Genomic DNA, 27,958 nt, shown 5'->3' with positions numbered 1-27,958 from the left:
TATGGTGCTGACAAAGAGAATTTGTTTAACAATCAAGAGCTTCTTCAGTTGGTGATCATGCCCTTTATTCTCATGACCTGGATATTTGTTTTAGGGGTGATAGTAACAGAAGAAAAAATTTACAAATCACTCGTGGTGTTTAAAGCGTTAATACGGGTTGGACTGTATATAAAGAGATTTTGAGAACGGCGTGGTGGCATGAACAGCGTATTCATTATATGCATATTCAACGGAAAGCGAAATACTGACCTTGCCCCATTCAAAGCCGCTACAGTGATCATTAATATGCGATTTCTGAAAACATCATTATTAACAAATTCAGTTTCGCTGGAAAGTGGAAAAGAAGTGAGACTGATAAATTAAAACTTTGAGACCTTTTCGCCACAGCTGGAGATATTGTCGATCATGTTTCACATTTTATTTCCGTGTGTAGTCTTGCTTTGTGTTCGATTCTTTGATAAGCTTGGGGTCGTTGACAGCAAACAAGGTAAGCTGTAACATTACACATTAGTTTACTTGAAAAATACTTCAAGTAAATTAACCTTTCGATAGCCAAGGGTTACCTGAAGTAATCAAAGTGATTTGATAGCGGCTAAATCGATACGCGTTTCAATTTAAAGATTGTCAGTTTGTCAGTCACATGGGAATCCTCCGTTTAAACTGAATATTTATAGTTTCGGCCAAGGTACGCGAATAACTCATGTGTTCCATTTACACACATCGCCTTATATTTTCAGAGAGAGAAAGATTTAAAGTTATTGACTTGGTTTCATTCTTTTGAAGTGGATCAGAACGAAACTTAGTTGGCTATCATAAGTATATACCCAGTATCTTAAAAAGTTACCATAAAGGAAATTTTTACTTTTGCTCTGATCAGTTCCGCTATCCATTCCAAGTGGAAGGAAAACTAATGCAAATGCCGATAGATATCGATCTTCGTTTTATATTTCAGCAGAAAAACCCTTATTGAACAGTTCAAAGTTATGAAATTTTGCCGATAAAAATTCAGTATCTTCGCATCTGTGTGTGGGGGCTAAATCAGTGAAACTAAGCCTCATAATTGGGCACGAGTCAAGAAAGTATTGATCGAATTAAGTTAATCTATGGTTTCGAGCTGGCTAATCATAAATGAGTTTCCTACCATTATTTTTATCCGAAGTGAAATGTGGCATAGAGGAATGTCTCGGTTGTATTCAAGCAAATTTGTTTTAGGATGTGTACGAACTCTGAAGTCAAGAATATTTCCAATGACTGTATTGTAGAAAAACAGGCATAAACTAATTTTTAAATTGAAACTTTATTTGTTGTTTTAAGCTTTTCAACCTCATTTATCGGAATATCTCAATCAAAACTTGGATACATTGCAACTTTCATTTTCTAAGCCTTAGGTGTTGTCTACGAAAAACACGATAATGGCCGAGATAATTAGTCTTTCTTGGAGCAATTTTCAATTGAGTATCGATAGTGATCGATATTCCTTTGGTTTCACTTTTCTTCCATCTGTGATTGATCCAGAAAACTTGCGCCACTCTCTCAAACAATAACATGCAAAACTAGAACCAATTCGAGTCACGGTCGCCCGCGTTTTCCCGCGCTTAAGGCAGTTTGGTTGTTTTCACTTTGAGTTCGATTCTCATTGGCTCTTTAAAGTATTTCCTTTCACGTGATTGGCCATTGTATTTTATTTTTGTTTAAGTTTTTCGACGCTCTATCGAAATGCGCTCCAAACCGATGAGCCTTCTTTGTATTTCACCACTACAAATTTTCCCAATCATTGATTATTTTTGAATCTTCAGTTTCAAGGCGGCGCCTGTATGGAGATCCTTTTGAGACTTTCGACGCTTGAAATCTAAATCCGTCTCCGATCACAATTGTTAGAGGCATATTTTTTTAAAGCTTTCTACGCCATTGAGAAATGTTCATTTTACATACATTAACGCAAACCTAATGCGTTTACTTCAGCTAAATAGGATTATTTATTATGTAGGATTGATACCTATGAGCATTTAAAATAGCTGGGAAAATTTTTCTTTATGCCGTAAAGGATATAGAAATATAGACTTCTTATAATGCAAAGGCTTCTCGTCAAACGCTTCACAGGAGTAGCTGGGTACGAGTGTGATTTGTCTATCAAGATGCACATCGTAGCTTTTAGGAAAAAGTATTCGTAAAGGGGGAGAGGAAGGGGGTAAGGAATGGCCTTAAAAAAAGGATGGTACCCTGGTAAATGACAAAAGACTGAGAGAAAAAAGGAGAAATAAGGATCACCCAGTAAGGGATCGTTGTGGAGAAGGAGAAAAATTGGTCAAACAACCAAAACAAGTTATAAAATAAACCCCTATTTTCTGCTTCATTATCGGATAAAAAAAAAAATACTGTCGAGGAATGTGGTCAAGGCAACATTAAATTTGTCGATTGCTTTATTTCTTTTGTTCCAAGGAGTACCTCAGAGGCCTAGATGGAACTGTTCTGCAATCGCTACTAATGAGACAGTTGGATGTATGGTGCCAAAATATGTAAACTCTACCACGTGCATGTATCTTGGATGTTGCTGGAATGATACCCAAGCCGATGCTACAGACAAATGCTATACAAAGCGGTAAGTCCCATGCTTAATCATCGTCGTCACCATTATCACTAGCTTTCACTTCCATTTGAAGAAAATTCACCGCTCCTCTTGAGAAAGATCGAGTTCTGTATGAAAACCCGCACTGTATAGTCATTATGACTTTGCAAGGAGACCCTCAGACATTTCGCAATAGAGTTTTTAGTGGGTCCAGCACCATTTTCAAATTTTTTTTTATTTTTTATCTTCTCTGACCCTGTTTTTCTCTATTGTTTTCCTGAAATGTAATTATCAGATTTGTTAATTTAGAATTAATTAAAAACTAGGAGGAAATGAACTCAGCTCAGCTTAGATAAATCAAACATACATCGGGCCAGGAAAAGCACGTCGAGCAAATTGCAAACATTATGACGTTGCTGGATTATTAAAAAAAATGGTTTATGATGGTATTACAGCAGCTGTAATGAAATCAAACTTTAATGGTTGGTGGGGTGGTTGCACACAAGCAGCGCAAGCGCACTTTGTGTAACTTCTGAGTGTAAAGGTCGTCATTAGGAATGTTACATTCTCTTAATATACGTATTTATGATACACATAATATCTATTAGCTCACATAATCATAGCCTGTCCCGAAGTAAACGGCGCGGTACAAGCAGAGGAGTGAAAAAAACGAGGGAGTGTTGAGTCGGGTCGCGTAATGAACGTGTTCCGTACGCGACCCGACCCGACCCGAACCTTTACCATTTTCGCTCCCGCGCTACCATTGTGCCGTTCACTAATTCGCTTAATTTTTACTAATTAAGCCCCGTGGAACAGTTCAACATAATCATCACTACTGCAATTACGGGAGCAAATTTCCCGCCTTGTTGTGTGCACAAAGCAGCTATGTGCACAAAAATTTTTGTTTACCATCAAGTAGTTTTAATATTGGCTTTGTATTTCTGTTAGGGGAGGCGCCTGTTTTGAATACGAAGGAACAGTTTGTAACGACTCCTTTACAACACTACCCGAGTACAGGGACACCAAGCGTTTCTTTGACAACAGTTTTGGACTATCTGGGACCGAGCGGTTCCTTGCAAAAGTTATTGGCATCATCAATGACCTCGCTGGTGACAATGAAAAATGCAGGTACATTATGGTGAACATGCTGTGCCACTACACCGTACCGCCTTGTTACTCAGATGGCACGATACTCGACTTTTGTAAGGAAGACTGCGAAGAAATTTTTAACGAGTGTAGCGTAACCATAAATCAAGTGATTGGGGGAGTGAAGCTCTATGTGCATAATGAACATATTGACTTTATACATCGAGGAATTCCTAACTGCTCCATACATCATCCTCGGTCGTATTACGAGCGCTTGCCTGGGAACAAGACTTGTATCAATTCTGGATTTTTCAGTGAGTGAAACTGCTTTAATTTTGAGAAAAGGAGCGGTGTCTTTAAGAGAAAATCTAATTTGAGTAACGAAAGTGATACTGGACTACTTTTTTTTCTTCACTTTGCTCTGAGATTGGTCCAAAATAACGCCACCTTTTAAACCAATCAGATGCAAAGTAAAACCAATCCCAATTTGGTCACTCGCGTTTTTCTACGCTTCAAGCAGGTTTCAATTCGCGTTGGTTTACAAACTCATTATATCAGAGAGTCTTAAATCTCATTACCAGAACCATGATCATATTGGTCAGCACCACGAATCGTTAGGCTCTGCTTGTATTTGTCCATACGAATTTGCGCAGGCACTCATATTCAATTTATTTCGGTGATTTTACCAGCCAATTAAGTATTATATTAGACTTGACAGGAGCATTTGGCAACCGTTCAATTGGACTAGAGTCAGGACTGCCGCGAACGAAATTACTTCTATGGAATATTCTAGCGCGCATGCGCAGGTTACGTATGGTAAATCTGTTTAAAATAGATTTATTATTAAAATTCGCAGAATTCGAAGAAAAACGAAAACTCAAGCCTAGTGTAGAAACGAAAGAGACGAACCAAGGCAGTGACGACGACAATCTTCGCATCTTTCTACCCACTGTCACAGTCAGTTTGCTCACCATTGTGGTGTGCATTATCATATTTTTGCTTTGGCGAAGACACCGAGATGACATGGAGACATTGGTCGAGCCGCCGGCTTTTTCAATGAGAGATAAATTACGAGCAGAGTCCCTAAAAAGTTTTGATACATTGTTGTCGCGGCATTTTGATCCAAATAGATTAAGGCAGTACAGATTGGACCACGTACATTATGTAAAAGACCTGGGAGTAGGCTCTTTTGGCAAAGTTTTTCAAGGTAAGCTCACCTTTCTGTGCACGCTGCATCTACACCCTTTTGAGATTGTTTTTAACGTGGATATACCGCACATTATTTTTAACGTGGATATACCAGGCAGCTGCTAATCGTTCTTCACAAAATGTTTCGAGTAACGCTTGAGTTCAAATTACTCTATTCTCCAAGGTCCATCTGCCTCCTGTTAGTGATTGACAAACTTTCTCAAGTTCCGGCGCGGCAACTACCCGCGTAGATTTTTACGTCGGCAAACCGATAGAAAGTGTGGTATATTGTTAAAGTTGGCTAAACAACTCCCGTCAGTGACTATGCACAGCTAGTGGCTGTTCACGTGAGCCAAATTGTCGTAAGCGACCAAGTCCAGCTGATATCGAAAACCTTTTTCGCTATTTACAGATGAGAACATACGAGATACTTCATTATATCAGTGTTTTCTAGGTCGTGCAGCTGGTCTTACAGACGAAAAGCCCAAGAAGGAGATTCTAGTTGCTGTTAAAGCGTTGAAAGATGATCCATCTAAGGAACAGAAAGACGAGTTTTTCCGAGAAGTGACTCTAATGTCCATTCTCACACATCCAAACATTGTTCGACTCCTGGCTGTATCAACCGAGGAGGAACCTTATGGCATGGTCTTTGAGTTCATGAGTAGTGGGGATTTGAACCATTATCTGAGGAATGCCTTTCCGGCTGCTGAAACCCCCCTGGAATCACAGGAACCAAATAAAGGTACTATCCGTTCATCCGTTTTTCCATCCATTTATCCTCCAATCCATCCATCTGTCTAACGGTATGAGAAAATCCCCCATTAATACTGCAATTTCACTTTATTTTTCTCACCAGTCTACCTTGCCCACGAAGACCTTCTCCAAATCTCGACCCAGATCGCTGCTGGCATGCAGTATTTGGTCAAGATGAAGTTTGTTCACAGAGACCTGGCAGCGAGAAACTGTCTGGTCGGGAATGACCTTGTGGTGAAGATTGGGGACTTTGGGATGTCGCGCGACATTCACACCTCAGATTATTACAAGGTACTCTTACAATACCAAACTGCAATGAATGACAATAAAGCAGGTACTTGTGTTGTTCAAGATTAATTAAAACACTTATGATACAGAAAACGAGATAATGATCAAGTCACCATGTTCTAGGCCACTTTACCGCCTTCTTTCCATCTACAAGAGACATGCTTGATTTTTTTTTCTTTTTTAAATTTTACGGAAGGGACCTTTCATTTCAGTTTTTTGATTTTCAGTTGAGCAAGGAAACTGCTTTGCCCATCCGCTGGCTTGCTCCTGAAGCATTAAATTACGGCAAATTTAGCCCCAAGTCAGACGTGTACGCATATGGCGTGCTACTTTGGGAGATTTTCACATTTGCTCTTCAACCGTATTACGGTTATAGCAACAAGGAAGTGATACACTTTATACAAAAGGTAATCACAAAACTCACCGCGAGATCTACTCGTTTGGTAGGGGTAGGTCTGGGTACTAAAACTACGATATAGGACTCAATTTTTTACATATTTAACCCTTTCTACTCTAACACCACAGGTGGCAAGTTCTCCATACTGTTCTCTATGCAATTGTTGTGGTGCTTATAAGGAGAATTTGTCTAACAATCAAGAGCTTCTGTAGTTGAATTCAGGGGGGTGACGTTGGGAGAAATGAGATGCTTATCACTCTCAGGGGCCTGGGGCCAAAGGGTTAAACAGTAGCTCTCTCCTGACGAAAGAGTTTCGTAGTCTTTACATGCTTAGACTTTACCGCTTCTTGTCAGGAGAAGCGGAAAATCGTTTACAACAAGATCAGCTTTCGTCTCTATGGTCAGCCTTTTTGAGGGCCTTTTCACATAGATCAGTAACCCAGGTGTTCATGTTGTAGGCGGGACTAATTTACGGTCTTCTGTCCATATGGCAAACTTTAATTCTTTCATTTTACAAGTTGATTTTTCAGTCCAGTCCTTAGTCGTTAAGTAAAGCTACAGCTTAGTTACAGATTGAACAAGAAGCCAGCTTCAAAGTTTTAAACCTAGGTTATTGTGCTTGTCAACTGAGCCATACGTGTTACTCTAATACATCGCAAATTTTCCTAATGAAAGGAGAGGTTAGGCGAGAGTGCTGAATACCCCTGTGTCGGGTAAACAGTGATTAAAATTCACAAATTCAAATACGAACATTGACCTCGAGAAAAGGGGAAGGTAAAGTCAATTATTCTGGTTTCTTGACATAAACGCCTGTTGACCTCTGCGCTAAGTTGGAGATCTGGGCACCAACACGCGGTTCTTTCTTAGGGTACTCTTTGGGGACGATTAAGTCATTCCTAACAGCAAGCGGTTTCCTTTATTGCAGGGCATTCATCTGGGCCAGCCTCGTGACTGTCCAGACTTCGTGTACGCTATCATGAAAGATTGTTGGCATGAGGATCCCAAAAAGCGTTTAGAATTTTCTGAGATACAGACACGCTTGAGTGATCCATTTAACAGCAACTATGGAAGTTGTGCCGAGTCAAACAGCCAGCTCCTGTCTGAAAACATGAGCGTCTCACTGCCTGGTAACAATCGTTTAACTTTTCTTTCCCCTCTATTTATCACAGAGAAGTAACACATCCTTGAAAAATGTCATGTGATCACATGTTGAAACAAAAGGAGTGTTTTAGATGGAAAATTAGCGAAATGAACAATTTTTCTTTCAAGAGCAGGGTCAGGGTATTCATAGCTTCGGCTCCAAACCCACTCAAAGTACTCTATAAACCCTCTGGGCTCTGCCCTCCCCCCACCTCTCACCTCCCCACCTCTCACCTCACTCCTAGAGCGTCAATGGCACTTTTCCTTACCATTTTCCACGCTTTGACGTTTGAAGTCCTCAAACCTGTTCGTAATCTTTTAGCCTGAAAAGTGCCACTTTCGAGAGGAGCACCTCAATATACTCCTCTATTGAAAGTGCTCCAATAAATACGTCCCAGTGTTTTTTTCATGTACTTATTCATTGATTTCTTTTTGCGGGGTTCTCGCTTGATTTTAAAGACTCGTCCAGTTGTCCATTTCGTTAAGGCTCCGTGTTTTCTTAACGACATGACGGAAATAGGCAAACGCCTTAGTTCATATCCACTATTGTTATTTTCAGAAATTGTTTTGGAAACCTACGACGTTCCCAGAAGTCATACCAAAGGCGATCGCAAATTTCCACGAGTGCTCGAGTTCCATGAAAATTACGATGTGCCCCGATCGACGACGACGACGACCGAAGAAGTCAGAATGAGTGATACGGACGGAAGCCTTGAAATATAGATCGGTTTTGGGTGTTGAAATTTAAATTGCAATCGTCAGGATTGTTCACGCCCACTCTACCCCCACCCCCACCCCCCTCTCTCTATTATATTTCAATATTGTAGTCACGTTTCTCTAATTTACACTTCGCCGCGGATTTATCATTAAGCCTTAGACAGTGTTAAAGGGATTTTCGATGAAGTTTCGTACAATCAAAACTTAAGTCATCAGGATGGCCAATCTGAAGAAAGGAAAATACCTTAAGAGCTAATGAGCGCAGCCAAGCAAAACAGTGTAATCCTGGATTTTTTTCGGAACTCTTTTGAAAATTGCTTTAATAATCCTTGAACCGATCAGAGTTAGCTTAAACACTCAAAATTGATAACCTACTCACGAGGGAAAACATTGACTGAATTTCATACGCCGGTTCTCCATTTTCCTTCGAGTTTATCCGTGCCCCACCTTAAACAAGATAGAGGGTGCAAATCGAATATGACCCACTGGATGCGAAATTGCACTTGCGAGAGGAAACTCAAATGTTTCGCGAAACCCTTCCCTAATCTAACAGAGTCAATTTTGACCAGTATGATTACGCATAAGTTCACACAACAAGTGCACAAATAACCTTTAATTACAATTCATATTAGAACTTATTAAATTTGGAAACAACAATCGTTTTTTGAGTGCCAACTGACAAAATCTTTTTTTAAGATTTACCTGAATAATCCCATACTAAACTTCTTCAAGAAAAACGTCAAAGTCCTAGTTCCTCAAGCTTGTGATACACAAAACATAGCCATCCTCTTTCTTTCCTCCCACATTTGTTCTAATTGGCTACTGTAATGTGTTTTAGGAAAATGTATTCTACGTTTCCCACCTGAAAGGGGCAATTTTCTGATGACTTAACTCCTTCAGAAAGTATTTCTTTAATTTTTACGCTCGACGAACAATCTTGTTCAAATTCCGTGTTTTTATAAAACTGGGTAACAAACAAAATTGAACGTTGCAACGCTAGCTTCTACCAAACAACACAGTAAATCCAAGTACCAGTATATAAATTATTATTATTTTTTCTTTGGAGGAAAGAACTTTGATTCTTTTCCAAAGTGTCTCGTTTCCCTTGTAAAACGAACACACGAAGACAAAATCCTACATTTCCTCTTGGCTGAATATTTTTCAATATAGGCAAATGACGTTTAGAAATGTTTCTCAATTTTCTGTCATTTAGTTTGATCATTTTTAAGAACGTGTAATCTGAGGAACCAAAGACGAAGTAACTCATTCATTGTTGCCGGAACTGATGCAATGAATTTAAAATTCTTAATAAAATTAATATACACTATCGTTAAAAATGGGCATCATTCTACTTCTGTTTAGAATGCCTAGTTTTTCGTTTAACATCAATAAGCTGATGCAGTTAGATTCTTTTGTATTTCACGTAAGTTCTTCATCGTCCAATTCTGTGTCGTCCGTGTTTGGCTGTTTTGTGTCCTGTTTTGTTTCATTCTCGTCGTGGTTATCAGACCCGTCTTCATTTTCATCGTCATCATTCTTCTCATCATCTTCATCATTCTTCTCAACATCGTCATCATTCTCCGCGTTATCGTCGTCCTCCTCTTCCTCGTCGTCATCGTCATCACCGTCATCGTCGTCTTCGCTGACCTCTTGTCCAGCCTGTTTCGCTAGTTTCTGCGTAAATGGGAAACGACAAAGGTTTTTCAGCCTTTAACACCTTATAGTGACCAGCATCTAAATTCTCCTTACAATATCACCCCTGAATCACATATTAAGGTCACTACTACAAAGGAAATGAACACCGATTAAAGAAACTCTTGATTGCCAAACAAATTCTACTTGCAGCAACTTAGGAAATGTAAAGCTAACAGTGTGGAGAATATGCATACTGATGTCAGTCTGGAAAGGGTTAATACGAGGCCTTACAGCATCGGTAAGAGTTGACTTTACGAGGCCCTTTTTACAAATTTCCATACTTTTAACCCTGTCCCTCCCAAGAGTGACAAAGATCAACTTTTCCTTACAATACCACTGCGCTACCAAAAGACAGGCAATGACGAAATATCAAGAATGGAATACCGTTTGATTCATCACCAAATTCTCAAACCTCAGTTGTTTAAAATAAATGCCTGAGAGTATGGAAAACTGACATTCAAATCTAAGAACGAAGGTGTCAAATGCAGTTACATTCATTCAAATAATGTCAAAGCCATTCAGGCAAAAAGAGAGAAAGAGCCTTTCCTTTCTCCGATATGTAACTTCGAACCACTCTCAGATTTGAAGATTCTCTAGTTCTGGGCATGAATCTACATCACATATAAAATTACCTTATATTTCATAATTTTGTTATCTTGTTCAGTTAGCATAACCAAAAGATCTTCGTGTTCCTTTTCCAGATCTGCCTTTTCCTCTTTCATTCTGCTCATTTCATTCTCCGTGGTTGCTAATTTTTCCTCTAACAGTCTTATTTTGTCGTGGCTTTCCGTTCTGGCCCTCTCCAGTTCAGCTTTCACTTCATCTGTGCTATTCGTTGGCGTATCGATCCCCTCTTCTCTCTAAATATAATTCAAATGACGAAAAACAATGCAACTTTCAATAGAGATTGCATCTCAATGGGTTTTCCTTTGACCACATCAAATTTTTCTTTTGGTCACAGAAAACACTTAAATGATGTCAGTTGTGTTGTTCATGAATTCGACTCTCGATTAAAAAATTACTCGTAAGTCAGTGCAATTTTTCCCGTCTTTTTACTTACCATCACTTCCATTTCGTTTTCAAGTTCTGTGTTCAAATTTCTAAGCACGTCTAACTCCTCTTGCTGTGATATCACTTTTCGCTTGAGCTGCTCTAATTCTTCTAGTTGCTGACTTGTAAGGCTCAGAGGCACTGATGGGAAGTCTGCAGCTTCTGAGCCCGCAGCTAGCTCAGCGGCTGCATGAGCCACGGCCAACGAGGCCTGGCAGACTTCGAGGTCTTTCTCCTAAAATAAGATAAAGTGATATCAGCAACTTACAAAATTCTCAGCAAAGACCAACATTTCATTATACAATAAATTGATTACTACGTACTCTGTGATTAGTGGTTGCCTATAAACTCTCGGATATAAATATCTAATAAGCTTAATTCTACACGTATTTGATTGGTTCTTTCACATGATCTATTAGAGGAAAGACTCATACATGACGTCATAATTCACAAATTTCACTTCTTTGTTGTACAAAACAAATATATTCCATGTTGCTGTGGGTCTTTGTAGTACTAGATCACACACGTGGTTAACATGTGGTAAGAACATCAGTGACATACTCAGCTGCGCCTAGTGTGCCAGTCTTATGTTCTTAACCCTTTAACTCCCAGATCAAATTTGTAATTCTCCTTACCGTCAACCATACAATTCTTATAATGTTAGTTCTAAGAATTTAGTATCGGATGAATTAATTTTCCCCAAATTGATATTTTCCGTTATTCTTATCACTTATCTGGTTGATATTGTATTGATATTGCGAGGAGAAATTCTTTCTTGGTCACTCATGGGAGTTAAAGGGTTAACACAGTTTGACGTCATCTGTAATAAATTACGGAACAGACGACCATTAACACAGAACCTATATATCAAAAGTTTCAACATCGCGGACGGATTGTTTATTCCATCATAACGCACAGTTTAAAACTGATTTGACAGTTGTAAGTATTGAGAAAGCAAAGGCTTCGAACAAAGTTCAGCATGAAAGGAAGAGGAAAAACCTAGAGGAAACGTCTTCGTCGGATAAAGGAACACAGAAGTTGTATTTCACACAAGGATACAAGTATTTACCATTAAAAGAAACTATCAGAAAAGAGCTAGCAAGCAGAATTGACAGCTTGATCTTAAGGTTGCACTTACCAACTTTCCTATTTTTTCATCTTTCGTTTTGACATCCTCCTGTAGCGAGTCTCTACTTAGTTGAAGATCACTGACTTGATTTCTAAGATTTGTTAATTCCACATTTTCAGTGAAGAATGATTCAGTCACGCCCGAAGACTGGGGCTGAAAAGCTGCGCAATATAAACCAGAAAATATGGACATTATCTCCACGAATGGAAAAGAAAAAGAAACGAGAAAGTGGAAAAGTGAAAAGAGATTTCTTCTTACTCTGAGCCACAAGGAGTTGTTCACGAAGCTCCTGGATCTCCTGAGACTGTTGTTGAATCTGTGCTTGTGCCTGTCAATGAGAAGACAGCGTTGACAACTTGCACCTTTATCAAGTAATTTCTCTCCCCATAAGCTTACTCTAATGTACAAACAATGGGCTGGCATTTGTACTAACAAAAGAATTTGCTTCTCTTACAAACTCTTGATAGCTTGACCGTGAGTTAAAGAGTCACTCAAGATGCAACATATCCCTGTAAGCCATGCGGGTTGCCCGAAAAAAAAAACGACCCAAGGACTGAAGAAGTCGTAGCATTTCACCTGGTTGTAAGACGACTCCATGTCACCGTATCTTGATTTCAGTTTTCCGATTTCTTCATCCTGCAGATAAAAAAAAAAGCTTTTCAACCTACATAGGACTAGGATATACTTGCATACATAAGAAGGGCGCGCACTGGACAACTACTACAACTATAAAAAGGTAATATAGAAAAAATATTTCAGTGAGTTCAGTGTTCAAGAGCACATCACAGTGACCCTAGCTGGAGCTGCAATCTGGCTTTCTTTATTTGGCGACCAAGGCGCTAAGAGGCCTTTTTACCGTTGTGAACTTAGGTGCCAAGCCTTTGATTTGGAGTGAGGCTGAAGGTGACCTTGTGGTGAGAGAGATCAGTATCTAGTTAGCATGATAACAAGGTAATTTACATTTGAAAAACAGCAACGCTTGAATCTTAACAAGGTCACCCTTAGCCTAACTCCTGTTCAAAGGCTTTGCAACCAAGCACGTAACTTGAAAATGGACTATTACTAAGTCACCAACTCTCCGACCCTCCAACACACAGAGAACGTTGAACTATCCGGACTGATTGAGGGTCACGTGACACTCACCTGTTCTCTAATAAGTTCTTTGTACGATGATATGATCGAGTCATGGTTCTCCATTCCCTGTGAGGGTTTCCCGTTCACGTGGTTCGCTAGTTGCTGGTGTGAAGGTTCCTCTTCGATAGCTTTAGTCACAGCAGCTTCAAGGGAAAAAGGAGCAAAGGCTTAAATCAACATCATCGTAGCAAAAAAAAAAGTAAGATAAGAAATGATCAATATTAGTGAAGGGAAGACAAATTAGCCACAAGTTCTTGTGAAAAAGCCAGTGCAGTTAACTTTAGATGAGAATGTTCAAGTTAGTTTCAAGGAGTCTGCTTTTACTAATTTTTGCCAAAAACTTAACTTTGAGGCTTTGCTGAAAATACATCATAAACGTTTTAAGTTCATACCAGTCAGAGTTAATTGAGAAAAATTGGTTACCAAAGCCGGCGAAACAAAGGTGCTGCAGTGTATATTGGGAGCACCCTGAACGTGTACAATACACTCATCTCTCGTATGACAGTAACTGAAATGCTATAGGACTTTGTTCACGGTTACGTCCAAAAAACTTGCGGAAACATATGGTAGAAAAATCTGTCTAATTTCTGGCCAAATTTCAAGGTAAATAAAAAACATTTCTACATGTAGGTGTTGTATATTATACAATTATCATAGTCCGGAATAAAAGGATCGGGGATGGGGTAATTTTAGCGGGTGAGTGCTCAGTATTTTCTTGACGAAAATTATAGCCGCCTTCTTTGATTTTAACGGCAGTGGAAGGCTAAGTTATTTGTACCAAGGGGGTGAGCGACAGTAAAAAATAAGGATAGGGGTGGGGGAGTGAATTAATTCATAACCTGAATCAACTTACCTTCCAACTTCTTGAACAGCTTAGTAAATTCATGGTCAAATAACACGTGCTTCTCTGACTCGACTTTGATCTGTGGTAGACAAAATCATTCGGTCATTACCTCAATCAAGAGAGTAATCAACATTTCCCAAGATAACAAGATAATGAAACCTGTAAAGGATTCAATGGACAATTTTTGTACCTGTTGTCTAATATTGGCTTACCGATACAGGGCGTGAAATTAATTTTTTTTTTCTGATAGCCACTTGGCTCCTAAATTTTTCAAAGTGGTAGCCAATTCAAAAAAAGTTGGTCGCCATTTTCAAAGACAAACAAAATATTTCTTTACGCTGTCGTCGTTCTAGATAGACCCTCCAAAATGAAGTTAGGGAAAAGATCTTTAACGTGCTACAAAGTGGACAATAGGATGGATGATATACAACGTTAAAGCTCATCTAAAACCAAGATGGCGTCCAGTTATCGATCGAGATGCCTGTGCTACGTTTTGGAAACAAACTTAACGAGGAAGTTTGCCGCGGATTTATCTTTGCAAATCTTTTTAATTCACTATATCTCTTGGTAAGGTTATGATGAAACGTTCTAGTCGCCAATTTGGCGACTAACTTTCAGGATTTGGTCGCCAAAGTAAAAAATTTAGTCGCATTGGCGCCTGTATTAGGCGCAATTTCACGCCCTGCGATACGAAGCTTTCCTAATTTTACTTTCGTGGTTGTTTTTCTAGTTCTCTGACTCTTATCTATCCCAAAGTTACGTTTGGCTAAGATTCCCCGGGCAAACTATTACATCTAATTTATTTATGCATTTTATTTATTTTTTTTCCGTTTAATCTGCCGATTGGGTCGCATCGTGAGAGCTGGATTGAGACTGATAGTGACGTTATTTACTGGCGAGTTAGGTGCCCCTCCGCCATTCGTAGGGTCAAAGTTTGAAAAGTAAGCTCGTGCATGTTTGTAAGGAAATCATGTCATTTTTTCTCTCACAGCTTTCCCGTTGCCACCTGAAACATGCTCGCGTGCCAGTGATGAAGCACAGGTGCACAACAATAACAAGAACAAAACGAAAATAAACAGCGGAATAGAAAATAAAAGAAAGCAAACAAAAAAAAAATCACTGAACATAGCAAAGTTATTTTACCTCAGGAGATTTGACGGCAGCCGTGAAAAACTCAGACTTGGATATAAAACTAATTTTGTCCAAAAGGTTGTCACTCCCTATTCTCTTGATTATTAAGTTTCGAAGATCGTCCCTGTAGAAAAGGTATAGTCTACAATTACTGTGTGTCTAATATATCATACAACTGTCTCGTTGTGCGGCCCTTTTTCCCGATCTCTTTCGATAACTCGTGAGAGACATTTCACCGCAGCACGCAAAAACCTTTCACCCCCTAAGAGTGACTAGCACCAGGCCCCTCCTTACAGTATCACCCCTAAAACACACATAAAGGTACCAATAATAAAGAAAATGATCATCAGCTAAAAAAACTCTTGATCTTGATTGTTAAACAAATTCTCCTTGTCCGCACCTTAAGAAATGTATAAAGAACAGTATGGAGAAGATGTATACTGATGTTTGGATGAAAGGGTTGAGAGCAAGAGCTGACTTACTTCTGACATGTAGCTTCTGAATTGTCGTTGTTATCCAAACAAATGCCTAAAAGAAGAGCACAGAGAGCTCCAACCAGTCTGTCAGCTTCCTCGCCATGAGCCTCGACTTGAGCCATCAGCTTACAGCAGTTAAGGAGACTAGGAATAGCTTTGAGAAGATAACAATGATAGGAAATTTACAGGCTTACTGAGAAGTTTAATTTTTTCCCAAGATAAATTTTGGTCGCCATTGTCAAGAGGACTCCGTTCATTCGTAATGTAGACGCGAATAAAGAAAGGCAAGCCGACGACTGCACTTCCGACTATGCCTCGCGTTCTCAAAATTTGAACTTTCCTTCTTCCTTTACCTTTTCAGTTCCAGCCTGTTACAAATAATACAAAAGGCGGGGAGCGACTATCGCGAGTCACCGCTTCTGTCTTTTTTTGCGTATTCAACATGCACATATCTGCAAATTTGTGACACGCTTAACGCACCGTGTCATGACACGCGTGCCCTGTCACCTTAGTACACGTTTCCTGTTGAGGATTACATATGAAGCTACTTTGAACAATTCCAGTTTCTACTTTCTCATTGACACAGCTCAGTAGCTTAAGGATACGTATGGAATGTTGGCAGAATTATGAAGAAAATGAGACACGGCCAAGGAACAATTGGATAACCACGAACACAGCAACAACAACAAACCAACACGTGTTTGTATCTCTCCACCCTGCGAAAAAATTAAATCGTAAACAACTATATATAACAACTATATATAACGATTTAACGATTTGATTTAACAACTATATATAACCTCTGGGTAGCAATGCCTTATCTTACCACCACGGTCTTCTTTACAATAACTTAAATTAATCTATAAGAACATTAGTCATGGTTACCTGTGAGAGCATGTTGGTACATTGCTGAAGCAAGGAAACTGGAGGATTTCCTAAAAATGACAAAGAATCTGTCAGAGCTTACACACTACCAAGACATTTTTACCTATGATTTTCAAAGTCATTTGTCAGGATCCATTCGCCTCTTGTTATCCGCAAGTCAAGTAAAATGCATTTCACGTTTCATCTGTGATCAAAGTCACTTGCAGGGAACAACCAAACAGACAAACAAACGAACTAAACATCAGTCTCGCTATGAAAACGTGGCTTAGTGGGCATTACCCATATCTGGAAAGCACTGATTAACACCCCATCGAAGCCTGCTTTTCTCTCAGTCTATACTTTCTGCACTAGCACTTTAAGAGAAAGGATCGATTCCTCATTCAACATACGAATCATCTGAGTCATACCAAAAAGCGAAGTTCTCCCAACTTAAACGCAAGAACACCTCCGAAATCGGTAAAGAGAATTTAAGACTCACCTACACTGGTTGCCAGCTGTACTCTAAGAAGCTGTTCTTTTTGGGTGGGGTTACCCTTTAGACAGTGAGAAAGAGCTACTGCCGCGCACCAGTTGGACAGAGGGTCTGGACTGAACAGAAATAGTGAAAGTATGAAACGATATTAGTCAGTCCGAGATTCTTTGGTTAAAATTATTTGGCTGCGTCTAGAAAGCGCCTCATTATAGGAATAAAAATGGGCAGTCACGAAATTCACGCAGTTCAATCCAACGCTAGGGCTGGATTGGAAGCGTGATTGTGGATAACAATAAAGGCTAACGGGCGTAACTTCCATATGCCTGATATTCGGGCAACGTGCAGAGTAGCGTTCCTAGTTTATGATACAACTTTGAAGCTCGAGGGCTTCAGGAACCAACTGGTATAACTGAAGTTGACATGGACTATCGGTGGTATGCGTTGTAGAAGCACACATTCCGTTCAGCTTTTTGCAATACCTACCTGAACAAACCAGCACAAAGCAGCTGTCCTGCAGAAATGTTACTAGCTAGAAATGAAGCAAAAGTCAAAATAAGGTGTGGTTAAAGGCAAAATAAAGAAAGAAATTAAAAAGATGCCCATTAACCATAAACGGACAAACACATTGGCAATAAACCCTAACATCTTCAGAAGGGCAACCTCCCGAGACATAGAGAAAAACCAGCAGCCACAAAAGCAAAGTCTCCTGCACTTTCTTGAGAATAATTGATAACACTTCTCGTTTCTGCTTTGTGGTCAAATTTGCAAGTACATTGCAACACTCAATCGAAACGCACCCCATTCTTAACTCCAATTCAAATAAACCATAAAAGCGATCAACGAGGAAAGTAAGAATGATTCTGGTAAACATTTCGTAATATTTACCAGCTGCAGCTGAAGATGGCAGCAATGTTGTCACAATGTCATTCTGTCCCTGTTCATTCTTGTAAAGATAGCACTGTTCAGAAACAAAAAAAACCAACGTCATCAAAGTAAATAATAAAATAAAATAAATAAATAAGGGAACAAGTTGAGCCAGCAAGTGGAGGTGGCCCTGTCAAGTGGTTTAAGGAGAATGGGATTCGAAATTTGAACATTCCATAAAATTATATTTGCCCACGTAACAAAACAATTTCTTTCCTTAACACATCGTCTGTTCAGTGGCAGTACCTATAAGCATTGTTGCCTTCATTCATACAGCCTTCAATTGACACTTTTTTTTTAAATTTCATTTAGTAGTTACTCCTACGGCCATCTTGTAAAGCATGTTTAACACAAAACTTTGATTGGAACTTACCTGAAAGCAGTACAAGACAGCACAGCGAAGGTTGAACGGCTGCTTGTCATTTATCATGGACATGAGAAGGACAACAATGGCAGGGCTGGAAAAAAAACGTAAGCATGCAATGCGTACATAGTAATATTAATGAGAAAGGTGTGGAATTGTGCCAAAAAAAAAAAAAGAGAGAGAGAAAAAACATGGTACATTTCCAAAATGACAGTGTCTTACCTAGGGGGGTTTGAAGGAGCATTCACTTGAGAGAAGTACTCTTGATTTGCTGGGAATCCTCTGATTACTTCTGATACAGTGTTGATAGTCTGATTGATTCAATGAAGGAATATTACAAAAAAATCGCATTAATAAACAGCCTCAACTTACTGTAACATTTCATAAGACAGTCTTATCTGACCACAAATGCAAATATGATATAAAATCTAAGCCAGACAAAGAAAGTGCCAAAGGCATATTCCACTTGCCCCAAAATTATTGCAGATCACTTGTTTAGCTTTCAGTGGCAAATTAAAGGCTACATTGATCATTACTCATGACTAAAAATTTGTTGCCTACCACAGTGTGCAACAGATTTCTAGCTTCTTGGAGGTATTCTTTATAACATAGGCTTATGAATGCAACTGTAAATGTTTATAATGAAGTGTACATCACTAAGTACTTTACCTCAGTGAGGATGTCGGCAGGAATTCCAGTTGACATAAGTATACCACAAAGTAACCTCAACAATCCTAATGCAGACAAAAGAAATTAATAATTGGCAAACGTGAGCTTATGTAAAGCTTAGTAACGTTAAGTCTGCTTAAATTTTCTCCCACAGCTGCTGGAACATATCCTGATTTCACAAGTTTCTGTGCACTGTCACTTTCATCCCCTTCCCCATCGCTTTGAAAAGAACTTTTATTAATTACAAGATAACCCTGAACAATCCACCAGGCTTCTTTACTGACTATTTTTAACCTGGGTGGAGGAGAGTAACAATATGAAAGTCAATAGGTAAAGACATGCTATACCATTCCAAGTAGATAATTGTGAAATAAAATTCAAATTAGTCACGGTTGATAACCAGTCTTTGAATGGACCTGGTTTTATCAGGAGCATTCAAATAATTGGAAAACTCACAATAAAAACAGCTCAGACAATGAGACTGACAGTATGGATTTGAAGTAATCACAGAAGAATATTCTGGGGGCAATCCTTTTGTCATCATAGCTGTTTCTCATTCATGTTACAAGACTCAATTATCCAGAACAATATGAAATAGGTACTGACAGTACAACTGAGGTTATAACTGATTATTTGTTCATCACTCTTACAGTAACTATACAGTAAATTTGCATTGTGCTTTAACATTTTACCAATTGATGGTCATTTCAAGCAGGCAGTACTATGGCACTCACCACATTGGTTCATTATTTTTTGACAAGTGGCTGTGGCCTGTTGAGGATTGTCTGGAGAAACTAACACTCTGACAAGCTGAAAGAGGAAAAAAAATACAAGTCCTGATATCAATAATTAAATTATTAGAATTAAGTTGATTACTAGTTGTTTGTATTTCAACTCTCCCTAGGAGGCTTGTCAACATACAGAAAAACATGCCAAAATACTGAGCAAAAATGTCTAACATGATATATCCATTTTAGTAGCATGTTCTAATTCATTTGGTCAACTTAGACCACAAGGCTGATAAGCTAAAACAACAGACAAAACTCTGTTTGATGCTGACTGAGAAATTCAACTGAACTGAGTAACTTAAACACCACCTCCTGCTCTGCTAACAACTTTCTATACATAATGTAGTCTTTCCTTGTTTCACCTGCAACATAAGCTTGATATTTGACACTTTCTGTGTTGACCATGTGCTGTCTTGATTTTCTGCAAGAAGATAAGGCATCATAAGTACAGCTAGTTTAAAATTACATAACAATTCACTGAAACTGCTACATATATCAAAGAGCAATGGATGGAGCTTTTTCTCCAAACATAAAATAAATAAGGTAATTTAGTGTTAACAACTGAGTTGAAAATGGGGAGAGTATAGCAGGTAATTTAGCATTAACAACTGAGTTGAAAACGTAAATTGGTCACTGTAAAGAGTAAAAAAGCTGACGTCTTGAGCGTTAGCCCTTCGTCTATCACTCTGATGAAGGGCTAACTTTCGAAATGGCAGCTTTTTTACTCTTTACAGTGGCCAATTTACGTTTTCAACTCAGTTGTTAATGCTAAATTACCTGCTATACTCTCCCACTGACACAGCACCACAGTTTCTTTAGAAACTTACCCCCTTTATTCATAAAATAATACAGCTTGACTTAAGAACTTCTTAAACCATTGCTGTCTTTTTCATATTACTAAATTCTATTAACCCTTAAACTCCCAAGATGTGATTGTTAATTCTCCCTCTAACTGCTACAGATTTCCTTTAAAATAAGCTACAAGTATTTAGTGTTACCTGATGATTTTGAGTATTCTCATTACCTGTTTGCTGGATAATATATGGATATTGCAGGGAGAAGTTACATGTTAATAACTTCTAGGGGTTTAGGGGCCATTTTTTATTTGTGAAAGATTTGGATGGCTCTTACAAGTAGAACTGTCATTGAAAAATGCCAGGGATTTTGTGTGCAAAAGAAAAAAAAAATTGGCCAATACAGAAGACGAAGACTGACCAGGAGTGGCTGGTGAAGACACTTGATCCAACTCAAAGAATGCAGTAAGTCTTTGAACATAACTGTTGGTAACAACAACAATCAAAAAACATTGAAAACTTAAAACAAATTCAATCAATGGCATATTCCTATATAGTTGTTGCTAAGAAAGATTTGAAAACAGACAAAAAGAATCACACAAAGGGTAACAAAAAACACATCACTTCAAACAAGCACAGACACATCCACTAAAAAAAGAATAAACTGCAGCAACAAATGAACCCTTTTAAACCCTAAGCACGACCAGCATCTAATTTCTCCTGGTAGTAAAACTGCTGAATCATACATTAAGATCATGAGAATGAAAGAAGTGACTCCCAACCTAAGAAACTGTGGTTAAATAAATGGATTCTCCCTGTCAGTACCAAAGGAAAAGTATAAAGACAAATATGGAGAATATCAATACTGATGTTTGGGTGTAAAATGTCAAAAGACTAAAACATAAAGAAAAATTACACCTATCAACATTAACCACCACCAGAACAACAACAACATCACAGTGAGTAACAATAAAGGGACAAAACAGACAATTTCAAAACAAACAATTTCAAAACAAACAAACAAACAAAAAACTTAATCTCATACCTCCCTTCTCTGAAGAAGTTTTGGTTTGAAACATTCAATTTTAATAAATTTTGCATCAGTAGCAAACAGTCCTCCACTACAATTCCTGCAAGAGAGCAAAAGAGCAAAAGGAAGTACTTCAAGTAACTGAAATTTTTTTGGAATTACCCTGGGACTTACAATGCAATAATTTTATTAGCAATATTTTATTGACCTCTTCTCATTGGGGCTTTTCAGGGACAAACAGGATTCTTACTGGTATGTAACGAAAACCTTAGCTTACTGATCATGTATAATTTAGAACAATACACCCATAGTGATTTGTTGTAATTAAATTTTTTAAAAGTATCAGAAGCTGAAAGAAAAGTTATCATGGCACGAGAAAAACTATTGTCATTGTCCAGCAATATGCATGAGAACAAGAAATATTTCAAATTTACATGTACATTGTATCACATTATGGTGAAAAAAACAGCTCAGAGGTACTTGATAGTACAGATTAAGTAATCACAGAAGAATATTCTGGGGGCAATCATTGTGTCTTCATAGCTGTTTTACCACCCATAGATGCACATGTGGTTTTAAAATGTTAATGGATTATTAAAGAGCATTGCACTCATACAATCTGTACAGAAAAATTTAAGTACATGTGGTCTTTTCACACTGATAAGTCAGTGTCATTTCAGCAATCAAATTGAACACTTCTGTGTTATAAAATATACCTTAGTTTATATACGTACATGTAAATGTTAAAATAAAACAAAACAGAGCTGTTTCTGAAAATATTCACCCATTAACAACACTTTTTCCACATTAAAATTACTCTGTTTGTGACTGACCTATATGTATAATTATGTTCATGAAACTGCTACCACAGATAGAATTGTTGTTGGAAATTCTTGGAAGTAACCACTTCCCATACAATGCTATGGCACAAAAATTTTCGGCCATAGTTACATCTCCACTCACCTCCATCACTGTAACCTTCCTCTGTAATTATTTCAAGGAGTCTGTCAAATGCATTCTCAAAGGCAACAATTTTCTATTTGAAGGGGGACAAAAGAAAGAAAAAAAATTATTATTGTTTGTAGATTGTAGATTGTACTTTATACATATATTGTGCATATGCAAAGATTGAAACAATTCACAGAACCGATGAAATCTGGCTCAAACCTGGATAGCAGCGTTAGACTTGGTAAGCTGTATTAGCAACAAGAGACCCTGAAAAAAGCAATATACAATGTGTTAGATGACAAATCTCCTAGCTACATGAACATACATTTTTGTATTCATTGATGCATGTGTATCTTGAACTAGTTATTGAGTGCTTAACTATAACAATTTAGTTTTTATCTTCCAATTAACAATTGGTTCACACGTCAGCGTGCATTCATCGAGATATGAAGCATGTGGGAAATTTGGAGAGCACGAAAGATGCATAAGAGTTGCTCAAGGCATAGCCGAGAGCAACTCTAGCTTCTTGAATACTCTCTAAACTTCCAAAGTACTTCATATCTCGATGAATGCACAGCTGATGTATGAACCCATTGTTTTATAACATTTTCAACCTGATGGAAAATTTTTTCTTGAGGGATATGTTTGCTGATGTCATGAGCGTGCACCATAGGAATATGAAGCACGATCGCGCAATTGAATTTGATTAGACAAATTTAAAACACCCAGTTGGTCTCTTTCCTTGAGCACAGCTGTGAGTACCATAATGACCAATTAATACAATGCACATGTACAAATTATACTACATACATATATTGTCTTATTCAACACCTCAGAAACAGCCTTACCTACTTGAAGCTGCAATCAACTTTATAAAAACTTTAAAAACCTTATTCCTTATAAGGGAATAAACATCAGCTGTACCTCATTTCTGATGATTTCTCTACTGTCTGACAGTAAGTCCATTAGTCTGGATACACCTTCAGAACATAACGAAATAAAAACAAAGTTCCTCTCAATAGAAGACTTGATCAACAATTCAGAAAAGAAAAAGTATTTAAAACAACTGCAAACAATTTACTTCTACAGCTAGTGTATTTCCTTGAATAGGAGGTGGGCACTTATTTAAAGTTTTGGCTAAAATGAGGGGTGCTTATTGCAAAGAGGGTGATTTGATTGAGAGAGCATTTGTAAAGTTGGTACACAAATAGGACAAAAGTTAAAGTACTGATAACATATATGAAGGGAATACAACCATATGGGGATAGAAAGAACTTGAACAAAAAAAGAGACTTTCCTCCTGTACTGGTTCAGCTGTAGCAGAAGCTTAAAAAGTTTTAATAGGGTGGCATTAGGAACATGTTTCCTTGTATCCCTACTAGTATATAAAATAGTGAAATAGGAGGGGGGAGGGGGTGACACTTTCTGAGAGGGACACTCGTTTGACATTATGGCCTAAGTCAGGGAGGGTGCTTATTTGACTGTATGTTCTTATTTGAGGAAAAAAGTTATCATAAGAAGCCAGTGAGAACTCAAAATTAAAGTCTCAAAGCAAGTGCAAGAAAATGTGAGTCTCCAATGCCTCAACTTCAAGCACAAGAAAATAAGAGTGAGCATGATGTAATTGCATCTGACTGGCCAGAATAAAACAACAGGTAAAACCAATGGAGTCCTGGAATATTTTCAAGTTGCAATCACTCATGTGCAATGTACAGTGCATGAGTCTTCCATACAACCACCCATAACATATAGACTTGTGGCTGGTACAGGTACTGTGCAGTGAAGACCTGTTGAGAGCCCTGAACAAGCCCTTCATATAGTATATGGGTTGCAGCAGGCCTGATGATGGTCAGTCACACTGGCCAATCGATTCTTCAATGATAGAACTAAAAGGTTATGTTGTTAAGGGTGAAATGGCACATACAAGTGTTGTTCTTCAACTTACCCATGGGGCTTACTAGAATGCACTGCTGGAGTTGATAACTGAAAATTAGATCAAAATCAATCAAAATAAATTAATGATCTGTTGACAGTACCCCTCAAAAAAAGTTGACAATCTCAGCTCAAAACTTGATTCTTGATCCTTGAAAATTTAGAGAATTCAGGATCACAAATCAAGGATTGAGTTTCTTAAAGAACTTTTCCAGGATCTCCATTTGCAGTTTTAAGATGCTTTAAATAAGTTTAGAGCATCTTGAAACTTGATTGAACATCTCAAACCTGGACTCAAGCCTCAATCCTCAGAGGAATGAATTGCATTGCATCGTCAAATTACATGCATCTTTGAGTTGTAATGTAAGCTATATGTACAACTTATTTTTTAAATTATTATTGTAATAACTGTTCATTAATCTGCTGCTAATCTGTAAAAATGCACCAAAATTATGAATATACTGTACATGTACAGTTCTATGTGTACAAAATGGAGTCAGTAATACAGGCTGTACAGTATATGGGTGAAATTTAAGATAAGGTTGTCTTTCGTTTTTTTACCTTTTGTTTGTCAGTAACACAGTAAGAAGTTTAACGGTTGGCCATCTAACTTGGAATTCATACTCCTGAAAATTAATGCAAAGTTTGTTAGTTCATGTTGCTAAGTGTATGCCTGTAAAACGTAATCTCATCAGATAAGGTTAAGGGAGTGCTCAAAAGATTACATTATAACATATCCTGGTTTGACCAACTTACAAAAGAAAGAACTGTACAAAATGGCTTGAAAACATCTTACTTATTTTCAGCATGACAATTTTATTATGTTATCAGTATTAACAGAATTAAATTTGGTTCCTGTTCTGTCTGTTCAAATCACTAGCACAATTTATATACCACCTGATAAGTAATACAGGACGACACAACAACAAGACAAGGAAAACCAAAAAGCCATTTTTTTTTCTAAGCTCAGTAGCAAATTGCTCATAAATTCAAACAACCCACTACTTGTTTTATACATGTATCTTTTATCATCAAATATAGTAAGACATGTATAGGATTAGAGAGAAAAAAAATGGCACAAAAATCACTGATTGCAAATCCAGCAACTACTTAACTTTCTTCTGTATACAGTATACAGTACCTCTAAAAGCCCAAGTAACAAAGTGACATTATCACTTTTCTTGATGAAAATTTCTGTAAACTGAACCCCTAATTCAACATCAGAAGCAGTTTGACTGGCATCTCGACCACCTTCATCTGGAAAAGAAAATAAGACAGAGCTAAATTTTCTTTGACAATAAATTGTTTAAGTATTTGTCAATTTATAAAATATTGATAACGGATGATTTCATTGCTAATACTACTAATACTAAATGCAATGGTACATGTATGTTATTTACAAATCTAGAGTTACAGTTACTAATTGGTATTAACCGTTTAACTCCCATGAGTGACCAGAATTTCTCTTTACAATATCAATACAACATGAAGAAAATTGATGAGAGTAAAATATAAATTATGGAGATTATAAATTGATCCAATATCAAAATTAATTCTTCACACCAACATCATGAGAATTCAATGGCAGATAGTAAGGAGAATCATTAACAAGAAAATCAATAGAAACTGGTCTAATTGGTATTTGCTCTTGTTCCTGACAAATTAAATTTGCTGTGATTCTTAGAGAAAGAAAAACTACACATAACAACCAAATCCAAATTTTAACCCACAATATTCTTTATCCAACCCTTAAACTCCTCGAAGTGATTAATAAGTAACTCCTCCTTATGATATCCATACATTATCCAGCAAAAAGGTAATGAGAATACTCAAACTTATCAGGTGGAAGTTGTTAACTTGATCTAAAACCAAATTCTTGTAACTAACTGACAAGGAAATGTGTAGCAGCTAGTGAGGAGAATTAACAATCAGATCTTGAGAGTCAGAGGGTTAAAATCTATATAATCTCACCTTGAGCTGGATCAGCAGAAAGCAGGTTGCAAAAAGTTTGTAAGGCTAAACCTGTGATCTCTGTGTCATTCCTAAAATTTTAAGATCAAACATTGAAATTATAAAAAAAGAAACAGAAGACAAAAAACAGAGAGATTAAAAGTAAAATGGACAAAAAAAACACATGGACATGTATTACAGTTCAAATTTATTGTTAAAATGTTAATGTTTGTATCTGTTTATTTTTGCCAAAATATCCCCAGGGGTAAACTAATGTCAACACCAAACAAGGAAAAAGAGTAGATGCACTCAATGGTACAGATTGATCAGTCACTAAAGAAAATTCTAGAGGCAATCATTTTGTCATCATAGTTGTTAATCAGAATACTATGCCATGTAACCAAATACATGTACCTTGTCAAGAAATGAAGTCATTTGCGGTTCATTTAGGATGCAAAATTTCTCTTCTTGATATGCAAAGGTCTTAACCTTATCTCATTTCAGTTTTTGGCTGATTAAATAATATGTTTTGGTGACCATTATTTTCATCATTTTAGGTTTCTAAATGGGGAATTGAGAAAAATTTAGCTTGAAGCCCTGCACAGCCTACCTGTCTGTTTGTAACACATTTATCAAGAGATCCATTGACTGTGTTCCAACTTCAAGGCGGAATTTCTGATTAAAAAAAAAAAAAAAAAGAGATCTCGATCCTTACTACCGGACACAATCTCAGAGCTGAATGTGATTATCCTAACTGCAACATTACCATATATCGAAAGCAGCCTTCCTGAGACAGATTGAAAAGAGCATTCAGCTCATCAATCAGTGGAAAAACTTTCGTTTGTAATAATATACAGTTGTACTTGTGAGCCCTAATCAGTTTGAATGTAATATTAGAAACTGTTAACTTCCTAACCAACAAGTTTGGAGTTTTGATAATTTTATAGGAATTGTGTGAGAGGAAGATTCAATGTACTAGTTGTTTGACAACTTAATTGATAAACAACTCCATCGTTGGATAACTTAACTGATATACTTAGATCACAAATATTAAGCTGATTGCGACGTTTCATCCATTGCGCAAGCTAGAATTTTGGTCAGTTCTGTTGTAGACGTTGATTAGGCCGTCAATGAAAGAAATTCTATTGGACAACAATTTCCTTTCCTAATGCCTTCGACGGTTTTAAACTCCTCTAATTCCCATCCCAGAACAGTATGACATGGAACATTCGTGTAAACTCCTTGCATTTTTACGGTTAAGATCGAGCTTTTCTACGAGAATACTGTGGTGAGGCCTTTTAATTTTCATTAAAAATTTACCTTCGAGAGAGACTTGAGCGCCCGAACAGCATCCCGTCTATCTTCCAGCAGCGTAGAAGAGGCTACGCGGTCACATAATCTTTCAACCTGGATAAAAATTGATTGTTAAAATAAATGTCTGAAACTCTCACACATCGTAGATTACAAAATTTAAACAAATGCGCACCGTTTCGTGAGGAGAAGGTTGAGAACCACCCTGTTGATTGCCCAAAACTGACTTAAATCCGCGAGATAAGTACTCCATCTTTGTTTCTTGTAGTAAATTTATTCGTACGCATGCGCGCGACG

The 27,958-nt window shown here is 37.7% G+C and overlaps 2 protein-coding genes across 3 annotated transcripts; one reads left to right on the top strand and one right to left on the bottom strand.

Annotated features, from left to right (window-relative positions):
* Positions 1-272: 272 nt before the first annotated feature.
* On the top strand, positions 273-8,792 carry LOC149052952 (muscle, skeletal receptor tyrosine-protein kinase-like). Of its 2 annotated transcripts, XM_089187716.1 has the most exons (9): positions 276-487; positions 2,440-2,599; positions 3,515-3,966; positions 4,509-4,859; positions 5,295-5,582; positions 5,697-5,884; positions 6,109-6,288; positions 7,204-7,405; positions 7,978-8,792. In XM_089187716.1, the coding sequence occupies exons 1-9, from the start codon at positions 406-408 to the stop codon at positions 8,139-8,141; spliced, it is 2,067 nt and encodes a 688-aa protein (XP_089043842.1). In that variant the 5' UTR covers positions 276-405; the 3' UTR covers positions 8,142-8,792. The 2 variants fall into 2 exon arrangements, with proteins under 2 accessions (XP_089043849.1, XP_089043842.1); XM_089187723.1 differs by lacking the exon at positions 6,109-6,288 and having other exon boundaries at positions 273-487; positions 7,978-8,360.
* Positions 8,734-27,946, bottom strand: LOC113675540 (general vesicular transport factor p115). Its single transcript, XM_089187637.1, has 32 exons — positions 27,837-27,946; positions 27,671-27,757; positions 26,961-27,025; positions 26,372-26,442; positions 25,542-25,657; positions 24,962-25,026; positions 24,414-24,451; positions 23,393-23,448; positions 22,688-22,735; positions 22,484-22,556; positions 21,536-21,620; positions 20,912-20,973; positions 20,059-20,117; positions 19,643-19,718; positions 18,909-18,973; positions 18,462-18,550; positions 18,249-18,333; positions 17,837-17,909; positions 17,435-17,480; positions 16,958-17,067; positions 16,480-16,529; positions 16,200-16,310; positions 15,601-15,719; positions 15,131-15,242; positions 13,997-14,066; positions 13,153-13,286; positions 12,586-12,645; positions 12,268-12,337; positions 12,019-12,170; positions 10,891-11,115; positions 10,463-10,690; positions 8,734-9,809 (listed from the first exon to the last, which is right to left on the bottom strand). Exons 1-32 carry the CDS (start codon positions 27,912-27,914, stop codon positions 9,555-9,557), a joined length of 3,033 nt encoding a protein of 1,010 aa, XP_089043763.1. The 5' UTR covers positions 27,915-27,946; the 3' UTR covers positions 8,734-9,554.
* Between the last annotated feature and the right edge of the window lie 12 nt (positions 27,947-27,958).

This window comes from Pocillopora damicornis, chromosome 1 (assembly GCF_964200805.1).
Source record: "Pocillopora damicornis chromosome 1, jaPocDami1.2, whole genome shotgun sequence".
Taxonomy (NCBI): Eukaryota; Metazoa; Cnidaria; class Anthozoa; order Scleractinia; family Pocilloporidae; genus Pocillopora; species Pocillopora damicornis.
The sequence above is the reverse complement of the archived record's forward strand: the minus strand, read 5'-3'. Positions and strand labels throughout refer to the sequence as shown.